The 14,389-nt window shown below is 34.0% G+C and overlaps 1 protein-coding gene across 1 annotated transcript; it reads left to right on the top strand.

Annotated features, from left to right (window-relative positions):
- Positions 1-196: 196 nt before the first annotated feature.
- Positions 197-5,415, top strand: LOC124283234 (sacsin-like). Its single transcript, XM_046719266.1, has 3 exons — positions 197-3,293; positions 3,969-4,251; positions 4,477-5,415. Exons 1-2 carry the CDS (start codon positions 207-209, stop codon positions 4,248-4,250), a joined length of 3,369 nt encoding a protein of 1,122 aa, XP_046575222.1. The 5' UTR covers positions 197-206; the 3' UTR covers position 4,251; positions 4,477-5,415.
- The last annotated feature ends 8,974 nt before the right edge of the window (positions 5,416-14,389 follow it).

Genomic DNA, 14,389 nt, shown 5'->3' with positions numbered 1-14,389 from the left:
GCTAACATTGAAGAGCAAGGGAAGAGCATTCTTTTTCTATATCCAATAAGGAAAGGCACATGTGTGATTGTTGATTCTAATTCACATGGTAAATGTGCAACTGCTTTGAAAAACATGAAAGTTCCAATACTTGAGATGGTCTTGTTTCATCCTTTTTCTGAGTTTTGTCAAAACATCATTAAGCAACCTCATCTCTAGCTGCCAAAATGGAGAATCCTGATGAAATACTAAAATTGTTATCAGACATTGATTTCAGTGACTCTCTTGATATTACAACAGAAGACAGCTTGGCTGTTTTGGAATACTTCAGTGTAAATATTGAAAAACTCAGTGACCTAATTTGTGAACAGCCTGCACAACAGTTACTTCGGAAACTTCCATTCTATCAGTCTATGTGTGGACAGCAAGTTGCTTTACAAGATGAAGTGTTAGCAATAGAACACTATGATTATGTACCATCTGATGGTTTCAGTGAATTGATCAGGGCCACTGGTAAAGAATTGATCAAGCAGCAAGTTCAATGCAAAAGCATTTATGAGAAACTGCACATAAAGACACTGACACAAGAGGAACTGTATGTTCATATCGTCCTTCCAAAATTTGAATGTATGCCAAGTTCAGCCCAACTTTCACATTTGGAATTCATACGTGATATCATATTACCCAGAGAATTCCAAATAAGTAGTGTACAGAAAGCACTGGAAGATGAGTTGAAAACATTGAGATTCATTGAAGTAGAGGAGGGCTTACGTCAATGTGCAAGTGAGTTTTATAGTCCTTATGAAGAGGTCTTCAAACAGATGTGTAGCACAGCTGAGTTTCCACCATCACCATATGATGAAGAAAAATGGAAAACCTTTTTGGAAATTGCTGGTTTGACGAAAGATGTTAGCATTGAACTTTATCTAACCTTTGCTAGAAAAGTTGAAGCCCTTGGTAGCAAAGGTATTACTAAAGACGTTATCAACAAGTCTAAAGTGTTGTCCTCATACTTAGCTGAGCACCATGGGAGATTTCAAGGACATCTGTCACAAATTGGAGAGATAAAGTTTGTGTTACCTCATACTGTTCGAAAAGAGCTGATAGATATACACCCTCAGCTGCATGAGGGCAAACGGCTGGTTGCCTACTGCGAATCACTCCATCCTAAGAACCACCACTGTGTTTGGACAAGCTGTTCAATGTTCCACAAGAGTGCAAGCCCGTCCCTATGGGAATGGATACCATACCAAGATGACTCCTCTGAGCTTGGCATTAGAGCAACACCGGAAGATGTAGATGTAACAAATCATTTACAAAACATATGCAGCTCTTTTAAAGAACTTCAGAACCAGAATTCTGTTTCCAAGCTATGCCATATCATTGAAAGTGTCATGAAATCTATTTATGAACACTTTAAAAAGTCAGAAATCAATGACAGGATGATGCGTCAGCTTCAAGACTTTTGCACAGTCTATATTCCAGAAGAGAAATGTATGGTTCCAGCTTCAGAAGTTGTCACAGACATCGAGTCTTTTCAGATTGTGGAAGGATATGTTTATGCAATACCATGTGCATTACGAAAATTTCGTCAAGTTCTCCTGGGTCTTGGTGCTTCTGAAAAGGCACATGCTAACCTGTATGCATGTGTGCTGGAGAAACTGTCCAAAAAGACACAATCACTGAAAGACGAAGATCTGCGTACAGCAAAGAAGGCCATTACCCTAATGTTTGAATTTATCGAAAAGGAAAACGAAGACGATTCTCCCACATTAGACGTACCAACATTGTATCTACCAGATGCAAACTGGAGACTAACAGACTCCAGCCAGCTGGTCTTCATTGATAATGATTCTTTCTTAGAAAGAGTTCAATCTCTTGATTTGCAGTATTACTTGGGATTTGAGCAGTTTCCACATTCGAACAAGGGTCCACAAAGTCACATTAACTTGCTACCAGAGTGCTATCAGCTGAAGATGCTGTCATCTTTAGTCCAAGAATTTGTCACTGATGAAAGCAAATTGAAAGCATGTCCTCGTGATTTATCTCAGAAATATCTTGACATAATACGTGATCCAGATTTTGTTAGTGCCATTGTGAGACTGGTCAATCACACAAAGGTTTCAGATCGCAAACGAAGTCTGTACCAAACTGAAGCAAGGACAACTGAAGAACAGTTGAGGAAGCTGGAAATCCATGAAGTTGAGAACCTACAAACAGAACTTAGACAGAATGATGGTAGTCAAGTACCTCATAGCGAAAAGAAAAAGAGCTGGATGAAAGAACACTTCAATGCAAAAGTATACCTATTCATTGACAATGACATTAACACAGAGGAGTTATGTGCTGGCTTGACATCAACAATTTATTCTTTGACTTCAGAGGGAGAGATTTCAAGATTTCACATAAATCATTTGTTAAAATCTGACCCAGAAACATACAAGGAGTATTTGGATGAACAGAGTGTAAGGACATATAATTATGAATGCCAACTAAGAGAGGACTATTCGTTTCCTATTCCTGGGAGATCAATCCCAGAAGATATGCACTGGCGTCTGGACAACAGATTCCATGACTTTGATGAATGGGAGTATGTAGGACTGGAGGTTTATGACCCTGTCGTTGACACCGATACTCCTGATGAAGAGGGCAAACCTGAGTATGTCTATGCACTTGTAAAGAGAATCCTGTCAAAGGAAACTTTATTGGTCAGAGGGCAATATGAGGTTGCACTTGGGAATGGACATCTTGAGACTATATGTGGTTCAAGGATGTACAAAATTAAGAGTGAAAACACTGCAATAGTAGAACTATCTCAACATGAACTACCAGAGGTGAAACCTAGAGACCTGAATACAGTGTTGAAGGAAATCAGAAATATTCTGACAGAAACTAGGAGAACAAGTACTAGTATGGAGGAAAGAAGAAGGGTAAAGAAAAGATTGTACTTGGCTTGGCATCCAGACAAGAACATTGGAAATGAAGATTTCTGTACAAAAGTATGTCACTATATTCAGTCATACGTGACGAAACTTGAAAAAGGGCAGAGCATAACTGAAGGTGGTGACGTCCCTGCAGATGACGCAGACTCAAGTTTCTTTGAACATATGAGGAAGAGAAGTTCACATCAAAGGTCTCAGTACCAACAACACCAAGACCAAAGGGACACATCCTACAATCGCCACCACTCTGCTCATCCTCAACCAGAGGAAGCAACACGGTGGCTCAGACAGGCAACATATGACTTGAGGTCAGCCAGGGACACTCTCCAACTTGGTAGAGACTATAACTGGGTGTCCTTCAAAGCTCTCAAGGTAAGCTGATTTAATAGACTAATTTATAAGATGTTTATTTCTTGCTTAACGCCGCACTCAACAATACTTCAGCTCTATGGTGGCAGTCTGTAAATAACTCTGGACCAGACAATCCAGTGATCAACATCATGAGCATCGATCAACATAACTGGGATACAATGACATGTGTCAGCTAGGTCAGCAATTCTGTTCATTGCTTCTAGCAATAATCATGGGTTACTGAAGATCAATTTTAACCCAGGTCTTCACATGTATTCATAAACTAATATGGATGTTTTCATCGAATCTGTAATGAAATGCTGGATTTGATCAATGATGTCATTCAAGGTAACAGAAAAAAATTGGAGGCAATAACTACAACATGTCAGTTCTGTATGAATCATGTGAAATCTGTTTCAATGAAGCTAAATTCTAATTTTTAACAAGTACCTTGAAGAAACACGGTAAAGACAGTGGTCACAAACAAACTTTGATACTGTTGCTGCAATAAGTTATATTTGTAATAGTTGCCATGCTGTGTATCGCTTACGTTACCTTGTGATTCTGCATATCAGATTTTAAGTTTTAGGCACTTTCAAAAGGTGACCTGTTAGTGTTGAAAATGAATCTAGATATTTGTGCTCAAGTGACCCTTGTCTCCACTTGGTGGTCAGAGGTTCAATCTGTGTGTTCCAGGCAGCAGAGAAGGCTGTCATATCAGCCTGGTACAACAGGGATGCCCGCAAGGCACAGAGTCAATGGAAAAAGGGCATCATAAAAGCAGCTAGCAGGCTGGGAAATGTCCGTTTGTCTGAGCTTGTGACTCAGCTACAAAATGTCGTAGGTGACGATGACAGAATGCTATTTCCATATAGACTTGCCTGTCCAAATACACCAGCTGATGTGTACACTGAGAATACAGCGAGACAAGCATGTGAACTTGCAGAACGTGTTCTCAATCTCGCAGAAGATATGTAAGGTGAGATTCTATATTGATGCACAAATATAACCCCTTATATTAATATACCATATTAGCGTTGCAGATGGACATTGGTAATTTTGATTCACATCTCAGTCAAATGTGCTCCATCAGTAGAAAAAAGTATGCACACTCACCACCGTTGCTGTATCAAGACAAATATCAAAGTTATGTAGCATACAGTTTAATTTTACATGTTCTCTACACGGCAGTATTATGTTCCAGACTGCAGAGAAAACTGTGATGTTAGTCTCGTACTACAGATATGACGACAAGGAAGACAAGTTACCATGTACAGAACCTATTTAGCACAGAGGTAGATCTGATCAATTCCTTTTCTCTGAGGTGGTAACTTCGGCAAAATGTCTGGATAAACTGAGCTCAAAATTCCTGATAAAATATACACAGAGAGAATTTAAAGTTGCAGAAAGTATTCTTGATGTGGTGAGAGAGTTCTTGGGTCAGATTAACATTTTGTACATATCTCTTGATTTGATAAAGTTAATACATTTTGCTTTTTTAATAATATGTGTGAATATTTCAGAATCTGCAAATATTGTATTTTGTGTATAGAAGTAGATTGCAATATTTCTTGCTTCATTAAATTGATCAACTGTATTGATAAATTTAGTGAACTTGAGTAAACATTGCAAAATGTGTCCATATTTCAGGTTTGCAAATATTGTATTTTATGTTCAGAAACATATTTTCAATGTGTATGTAAATGAAGTTTTGAAAAATGTATCAAGTGTGTAAATATATGTACAGGAAATTTAATGAAATGTTTACAATGTTTAGATAATAAAGAACTTGGAAACATTACATATTGTATATAGTAAGGAATTGACTTTGACATATGACAAAATGTTTCTTCACAAGAAAAACCTCTTGAATTACATGAAACAATGTGTACATATTTTAGTGGATCAGACATTTACAATGTGTTTGTATTTGAAGATTTAGGTAAGAGTTGGATCAAACTGAACATGTTCTGAAAAACAAATTATAGACTTTTGTCAATAGAAATATGAAATGATGCACCAAATGCAAATAGTTCTTGCGTCATTAAATTGATCAGATGTATGAACCAATTTAAGGACTTTAAGTAAACATTGCAAAATTTGTTTACATTTCAGGTTTGCAAATATTGTATATTACATAAAGTAAAAAAGAGATAATTTGACATAGTTACAATGTGTCTGTAATTGAATATTTGAAAAATGTATATTGAGCGTAATATTAAAGAGCGAAACTTAAATAAATGTTTACAATGTCTAGATAATTGAGAATTTGGAAACATTGTATATTTTGTACAGTAATAAATTGGCTTTAACAAAATGTATCTTGTGTTAAACTAACAGTTAAGACTTGAATTTAATTCAGCAATGTGTACATATTTCATGTTTTGAAAAAAATCAAGTTGATAGAATAGAATATTCATATTTTGTATGCTTTTGAAGGCATATCTTGTCAATATAAAAAGAAGCGATAACCCGTATTCAACCACTTGTACATATTTGTTGATTTGTTGAATACATTGTGCATATTGATAAAAATGTGTGTGTTTCAAAATCTGCAAACATTGTATTTTGTGTATAGAAGTAGATTAGAACTGACTCAAACATTTACAATGTGTGTGTGTGTATTTGAAGACACATGGATCATGTGTATTGATGAATGGAATTGAATGTGTAGATATTTGAGAATTTTAGAAAAAGACATGAATTGGATTTAATATTTGATTGTATATACATATTGTTCAGAATTTAAAATACAGATATCTTGCTTTTGTATATAGAAGTAGATTAGGACTGAATCAAACGTTTACAATGTGTATGTATATGAAGACACATCTTTTCAATAGAAATGGAAATAATTTCCCAATGTTTTCAGATTTTGTAAACACATCAAGTTAAATGATAAAATAATGAACTTTGTTAAACATTACAACATGTGTGTATATGTCAAGTTGTGTTAATATTGTATTTTGTTTATGGAAAAATAGGAGGAACAATGTGTGTGTGTGTGTGTGTGTGTGTGTGTGTACATATCGTTAAACAAATTACAAACAAATATCTTGTGTACAATATAAACAATATGTATGTATTTTAGGATTAAAAGAAAGTGCATCTTGTGTGGAAATATAAAGAGGAACTGAAAACACAGTTTGTACACATTTAAGGATTTGCAAATAATTCATCTTGTGTGTTGAATAATTGACATAAACATTCAGCAATATGTATGCATTTCAGGATTGTAAACATGCATCTTGTGTATAAAATTAGAAAGAAATGGCACTAAACATTTAACAATGTGTACATAATTCAGGATTTAAGAAATATATAGATTGTAACTGAAATATTTCTAAATGTGTAAATAATATTAATATTATAATATATATATATAAAAAACTAGTTTTATTTAAACATTTAACCGTTTACATATTTCTGGATTTGAATAATGTAGAAAAAGGCTTTGTGTGTGGAAATAGGAAAGATTTGAATTCAAATTCAGCAATGTGTACGTGTTTCATGTTTAAAAAAGGTCATCTAGTTGATTGAAACAGAAATAATCAACCACTTGTACATATTTGTTGATTTGTTGAATACATTGTGCATATTGATGAAATGTGTGTATAATTCAGAATGTGCAAAATGTGTATTTTGCATATAGTAGTAGATTACATCTGAATCAAGCATTTACAATTTGTACGCATTTCAAGACACATCATTTCTATAGGAATGGAAATGATCAGCAATTTCAATATTTCCTGCTTTTATAAATGCATCATGTTTATTGATTAATTTAATGAACTTGATTAAACATTGTAACTTGTGTGTATTTCAGGTTTTGTTCACATTGTATTTTGTTTATGGGAAAATATGAGAAACTGAAACAAGCATTTACAATGTGTGTATGTAGTTGAAGATATGTAAAACAAATATCTGAGTATGTAAATATAGAAGAATTGAATTGAAGATGTACAATGTGTAGATAGATATTTGAGAATTTGCAAACATTACCTTTTAGAAGTAGACATGGATTGGATTTAACATTTGATTGTATATACATACATATAATTCAGAATTCAAAATACAGATATCTTGTTAGCCTTGCTCCAGGAGGCTGTACTGAGAACTAAGCCCATGGATGTATTGTAATTATTCTATTCTATTAAAGAGGCAAGTCTAGATAAGTGGAAAGGACCCCAGTCTGGTATTTAAATTTTTAGAAGTTATTATTCAAACTATTAACTATTACCATAAATGCTTCTGAAAGTCTAATATGTTGTGTAAAATGCATATGACTTGAATTAAATAAACAATGTGTATGTATTTCAGGATAAGGAAAAAATGTGTCTAGTGTGGAAATATAAAGAGGAACTGAATTAAAACAGTGTGTACATATTTTGAGGATTTGCTAATATTTTTATCTTCTGTGTAGAATAATTGAAATAAACATATATCAATGTGTAAGCATTTCAGGATTGTAAAAATGCATCTTGTGTCTAAAGTTAGATAGAAATTGCTTAAACATTTAACAATGTGTACATAATTCAGGATTTAAGAAATGTAAAGATAGTAACTGAAACTTTGCATGTATCATGTGTATGGAATTAGATAGGAATTTATTTAAACATGTAACCATTTTCATATTTCTGGATTTGAATAAGGCCTTGTTTGTAGAAATAGTTGGTAGAAACAGAAATAGTCAACCACGTGTACATATTTGTTGATTTGTTAAGTGCATTGTGCCTATTGATGAAAATGTGTGTATATTAATGTGCAAATTGTGTACTTTGTGCACAAAAGAAGATTACATCTGACTCAAACATTGACAGTTTCTATGTATTTGAAGACACATAGATCTTGTGTATTGATAAATTTAATGAACTGTAAATGTGTGTATATTTTAGGATGTGCAAATAGTGTAGTTTGTGCATAGAAATAGATTAGAACTGAATCAAACATTTACACTGTCTATGTACAGACTGTATATGAAGACACGTAGATTAACTGCATTGGTAAAATTAATGAACTTGATGTAACACTGCAAATGTGTGTAGATTTCGGGATGTGCAAACATTTTTATTTGTATATAGAAGAAGATTGGGATAGAATGAAATATTTAAAATTTGAATGAATATGTGGGGCATGGTGGGCGGGCTGGCTAAGGCGCCAGACTAGTGATCCAGGAAGCTCGAAGTGTCGGGATCGAGCCCACCTGTGACCGGGTGTGAAAACCTTGGAGCCAACTTTGTGGGCAGGCTGTTTCAGTGTTGTCACAACCCCTAGTGTACCCTATGCACTTAAAAGAAACCACGAATCCGTTGGTATATGACCAGATGGAGGCCACATGAATACATGCAAACACCCTAGTTGCCCGGGTACAGCAACGTGCAGTGAACTTGGACAAAGTACTGTGACTATGTGTCCTAGTCCACCCAGCTGTGAATGGGTATCTCTTAAGGATGAGAAAGCCGCAATAAATCGATGCGTCCAGTCGCTGAAAGAGTTGTATACTCCCCGCGGGGAGTTGAGATTGATAATACGATGTGCCTTTGAGATTGACATCCAGTGATCGAGGGGAATAATGTCAGTGTCTTGAGCATGTACTAGTTGCGTGGATATGTGCGCTATGTAAATATCCTAGAATAATAAATAGAAAAAGAAGTGATTAACCATTTTCAGTATTTCTTGATTTGTTATCTACGTCATGTGAAAATTAAGAAACATAATGAACTTGATTGAACATTGCTAAATGTGTGTATATTTCATGTATTGTTAATATTGTGTTTTGTTTATGGAAAAATGGGAATAAATGAATCAAGCATTTACAATGCGTATGTAATTAAAGATGAAAAAAATTATCTATTGTGTAATAAATAAAGGGAAATTGAATAGAACATGTACAATATGTAGATATTTCGGAATTTGCAATCATTAACTTTTGTGCACAGATATGAACTGGATTTTGCATTTGACTGTACATATTTGTAGAGTATACAAAATATATCTTGTGTAAAATAGGAGTTATGAATCGAATTAAATTCATGTCAGGATGGGAAAAATGTGTATACAATGTGTAGCAATGTGTTTGCGTTTAAGGGTTGTGAAAAATATATCTTGTGTAAAAAATTTGAGAATAACTTTGCACTAAGTAATAAACATTGTGTACATAATTCAGGATTTAAGAGATGTAAAGATCTGCAACTCAATATCATTATTGAATTGCAAATATTTATTGAATTTAACTCAATGTGTATGACACATATTTGAGGATTCCAAAATATGTTTTCTTATATGATCTGTACTTTACAAAGAAAGTTTAATCCCAAATATAGCATATGTTATATATGTATCCTGTGTTTAGAAATAGATAGAGTTTTACTAAATCATTTTACCAGATTTTACACATTTCTGAATTTCAAAACATTTGAAAATAATGTACAAAATACGGTGAAAACTATATTAAAATTCAGCGGTAATTGCATGTTTTGAAAAAATCGTTATCTTCTCATAATTTCTATTTTTTCTATTTCTGTTTAATACATTATGTGTATTGATGAAAATATTACTTATATATTCCAAAAGTCTATTTTCGGATGAGACACTACGTCTCATTTGTAAATATAGAGAGGATTACGTTTTATGTACAGAATTGAATTAAACATATTACATGTGTATGTATTTTAGATTAGCAAAATGCATCTCGTACGTAATTACATATAGAGGAATTGAATTACATTCTAAAATTAGTACATCTTACATTATTTAATATTGTACATAGATGTAAATAAGATTGGAACTCAACATTCAACTAATTGTACTTTTTTCAGAATTTTTTTTTTAACTCAACATTCAACTAATTGTCCTTTTTGAAATGTATCATGCTTATAAAACACACAAAACTTGAATATAAATTCCATCAGTGCTTAAATATTTCCTGTTTGAAAATTACCATGTTATGCATAGAAATAGAGTGGAATAGAAAGAAACGTACAATATACCAGAGATGAAAAAAATATCTAATGTGTAAATATAAAGAAGAATTTGCAAACATTGTGTTGTGTGATGTGGAGGTGTTGAACATTTTAACAAAATGCGAAATATCATTAACTAAATGCTAAATGTATCTTGTGTATATAGGTAAACCATACTTGAATTTAGAGCTAAGAAAAGTGTACATAGTTCATGTTTTGATAACAAAATCGTCTTTTAGTAGTTATAGAAACACTGAACTATTTTGCATATCTTTCAGGATCTATTCAATATACCATGTGTGTTAATGGAAGGAAACAATTCGATTAAACATTCCCAAATATTTGATTAAACTTTCCCAAATGTGTGCATTACATAAATTGTATTTTGTGTATGTGTGGGAATTGACTGTACAATCTCGATACATTTATATATCAGAATTTTTAATAAAGATATATTGTGTGTAAAAGTTGGAATTGCATTAAAACATTTAAACTTTGCATTCATTTCAAGAATACAGAAATATGTGTGATTATCAAAAGAGATATAAAGATAAATATTTAACCATGGGAACATCTTAGAGAATTTAAAACTGCATTGATAAGACAGACATATTCAACATTAACGTCAGAATTTTGTAAAACAACATCATATGTGATAATAAAGATATGACCCGGATTAAATTCAAGATTAATTTGCATCAAGATTAGAATGATGTGCATACACATATTTAGACATATCTACTTGTTTCACATATATATCCATATTTTATCTATTATTCATTTTTATATATAATTAGTCAATAGTTCAACGTTATTTTTCCAATGAACTCCTGGTAGTATCAATCCACAAATATTTGCAGTGGAGTATGAACAGAACATCAACCAGAGTATCAACTACAAACTCTGAAGTAGTTTCAAGAGCAGAATCAGTGGTATTGTTTAATATTTTTAAGACACTGAAAACAGTGTCAGACTAGCATGTTTTTATATGCCATTATGTCATTTTAATGTCATCCAAAGGTTGCAAAACCAATTAATGAAAACATCAAAGGTCTAAACAGGAATTCATTGGTATGTACAGGGATATTACTAACGTTTTATGGTTTGGACAAATATAGTGCCAGTGGATCAACTACAAAGATGATAATTATATTAACTTATGTTATTAGTTTTCACTCTCCTCGTGCAGTAATTTGCACCATAAATAACTTCAGTTTCCCTACATTCTATATACACACAAGTGTATTGGATGTATACCAAAATTAACTGCAATCTGATACACTGGCAAACCCTGTTAATCGTGAATCTGAATATATATAGATTTAAATGTTAATCAAATGAAAAACTCACCAAAAATATATGACGAATGGTGATTTTTACATTAAATATAGTGAAAGCCCTCAAACAGTGTGTGTTATTCTCAATTTTGACACAATTGCAGGAATTGATGCCCTTTCTTGATTCACTTGTGCAAAGGTCCCATTTATCAGAATTTGTATTTTCACAGATTTTGACATAAATCTTGTACATTTAGCTCTGCCCTGTTTAATAGCAGGAAGGTATATAGCAACCGTACTGATGTTGATGAATATAACCCAACGTAAAGAATAAATTGTGGTGTGTGTTGTATGTCATAGATACTTTCCTCCATGTGGTTGATTATTTTCTTTGTTGTGATGATAGTTAGCGTATATGTAATATGATAATTATAATATCCTTGACCCCACATTTGGGAAGTTATGTTGCCATCTCAATCTCTCCTGCCTGTAACATGGCACAGAGATTTCTGTCATCCATGAGCATGAAATCAGCCCTCATTATAAGTGTACATATAATTTCATCAGAGGGATTTATCTATATGTTACAAATCTAGATGTTACAGCAAGCTAAACAGTGGACATAATGTTGTTGGGGTTGGAGGCAGAAGACAAAATAAACACCGACAGTTGGGTACACTAACCTGATTAGACAGCTTTGCCTGTCTAGACTCAGAATGAAGCAATAATGGGAAAATAGGTCCAGGATGTGTCACGATAGATGAAAGTATGATGCACTAAATATATCTATATTGTCAGCGTAATTTCACTTTATACGTATAAAAGTCATAAAGTTGATTGTGTAACACATAGGTAGCATGGAAATCAGCATCTTGATGCTCATTAACAGTGTTCGAGTCAGTCACAATTTTGTGTGTATTTTCCGCTGACCAATCACTTTCAAAATAGTAGCTAGTATAGGATGTATCTTGTTGGCCATTTAAACAGAAGTCATTCTGACATTTATTGTCAGATCAAACAGCTGAGCTTCTGGCATAGTTGTGTTGTACGATCCCTGTCCATGGCTTTTTAACTTTCACACTTTTAACTCTACACTAAAATCGCAACTATGAAAGCAAATTTACTCATTACAGTGTTCTTTTTAAGTCCTTATAGAATACTTCATTGGGAAACATAGATTTGATGAGTAGGTTTGATATATAGCTTTCGATAGTGCCTGTGTTAGCAAATAGTGCCTCTGTGCACATTTTTAGGTTCACCTCAGCTTTATCACAGATTAATTTTAATCCTGACGGATAATACATGTACCGTAAAGTGTGATAGTAATTCTTTCTAACTCTTACTTCAAGCGTTTTGTGTGTTGTTTTGTCTCTATGTAGCCTGTTGTTCATTAAACGTACAAATGCTGGCATGTGCCATCTGACAGAATGAATGACCTTTAGTTTTTAAGCAATATTACGGCAACATCACGGCAGGGGACACCAGACCTTGCGTCACACAAAATGCCCACAATATGGGGAATCGAACCGGTGACTTTGACGTGATGAGCGAACGCTTTAACTTCTGCGGGTTACAATTTTCAACGACCCGCTTCCCGGACCAGACGTTGAGAGCGTGACTGAAACATGCTTTCATCGGTGGGATGACTCTAACTAGCTCAATCAGTTTGACAAAAACAATCAACTTTATTTCTTAGAACTGAGCACCAGTCAAACATTGCGGGATGATTTCAAACGTTCCTCCTCATTTCCAGGATTGTGGATATTATCGCATTAAAAACTAACAATTGACAAATGTCTTTTTGTTGTCTACTTCTTCCATATGTTTATTTTGTCTGACACTCCATTTGTGGATTGGATGCAATAAACCGTCTGACATTGTTAACTGAGTGCCGTCATTAGGGTTAGAAGTTACTCAGATTATCACTCAATATCAACTGGTTTGTACCGATAAATGCGGTGAATGGTATCAAATAGTTGGCTTGTAAATGAGTGTATTTTACGCAATTCAGTCTAATTCTGCTATACTGGGGGTGCCGTGAAAGGAGACAGTGCATTCTGTTGCTTTTCATTTAGAGATGATACGAACATTTTTATTCCACTTATTGTATGAACACAAACCCGGGCTGTGGTATGTTTCTCACTCATATAACATATAGGTGTGGTTGAGAAACATTGCACATGTTAATGGTGTGAACTGTACTTACTCATTACACAATCGTAGTCTAAGGCGGAGTAATTTCTTGTGATTTCCATTTGCATAATGTGTGGAAAGAGACATCGTACATCAAGCCAAACTTGTATGTTGCCATACTTGTGCCTGCAGCTTGCTCTTTGGATCATGAATTGCTATTACCAACCTCGTCAGCTGAACTATAAAACAAAATGCAGATGATAGAATCAAGATATTTTCTCCAGTTTACATGTCCATTCATGAAGGCATTGCAGTTCCTTTTGCAGAGAGGCAAAACTTTGGCGAGCTGAAATCTGTGATCGTGCATTGAATATTGTACTATACATGCACTCTCTCACATATAGATGCGCTCTTCGTATACCCGTGAGGATCCGGGTTTTATTGGCCTTCAGTAACCCATTCTTGTCAAGAGGCGATCTATATCCGTCAACCTAACTTTTAGAACACGGTCATTTTGCAAGTTATGTTTAAATAACAGAAGGTATCCAACTTTCAATTGAAGCTGAACCGGTAGATAGATCAGCTGACGACCCTAATTGGGGTCCGACGATTTCTAAAATTAATGTCAGCTATTAAAAGATTTTACAAGAAGAAACTATCATATAAGAAGTTTCTGACAACGGCAACTTATTTTCTCAAGGGAGTACTGCAAATTACTGGAATAGCTATCAACGATGTCGCAATG

This window comes from Haliotis rubra, unplaced genomic scaffold (genome assembly GCF_003918875.1).
Source record: "Haliotis rubra isolate DU_JTF1 unplaced genomic scaffold, ASM391887v1 Scf311, whole genome shotgun sequence".
In the NCBI taxonomy this organism is placed as follows: domain Eukaryota; kingdom Metazoa; phylum Mollusca; class Gastropoda; order Lepetellida; family Haliotidae; genus Haliotis; species Haliotis rubra.
This window is presented reverse-complemented; position numbering and strand designations above follow the sequence as displayed.

What these genes read in the sequence shown, in the direction of transcription:
- LOC124283234 (XM_046719266.1), top strand. Translation starts at nt 207, where the DNA reads ATGGAGAATCCTGATGAAATACTAAAATTGTTATCAGACATTGATTTC. An exon ending in TGTCCTTCAAAGCTCTCAAG is followed by an intron (nt 3,294 to 3,968) that starts GTAAGCTGATTT and finishes TGTGTGTTCCAG; the next exon opens with GCAGCAGAGAAGGCTGTCAT.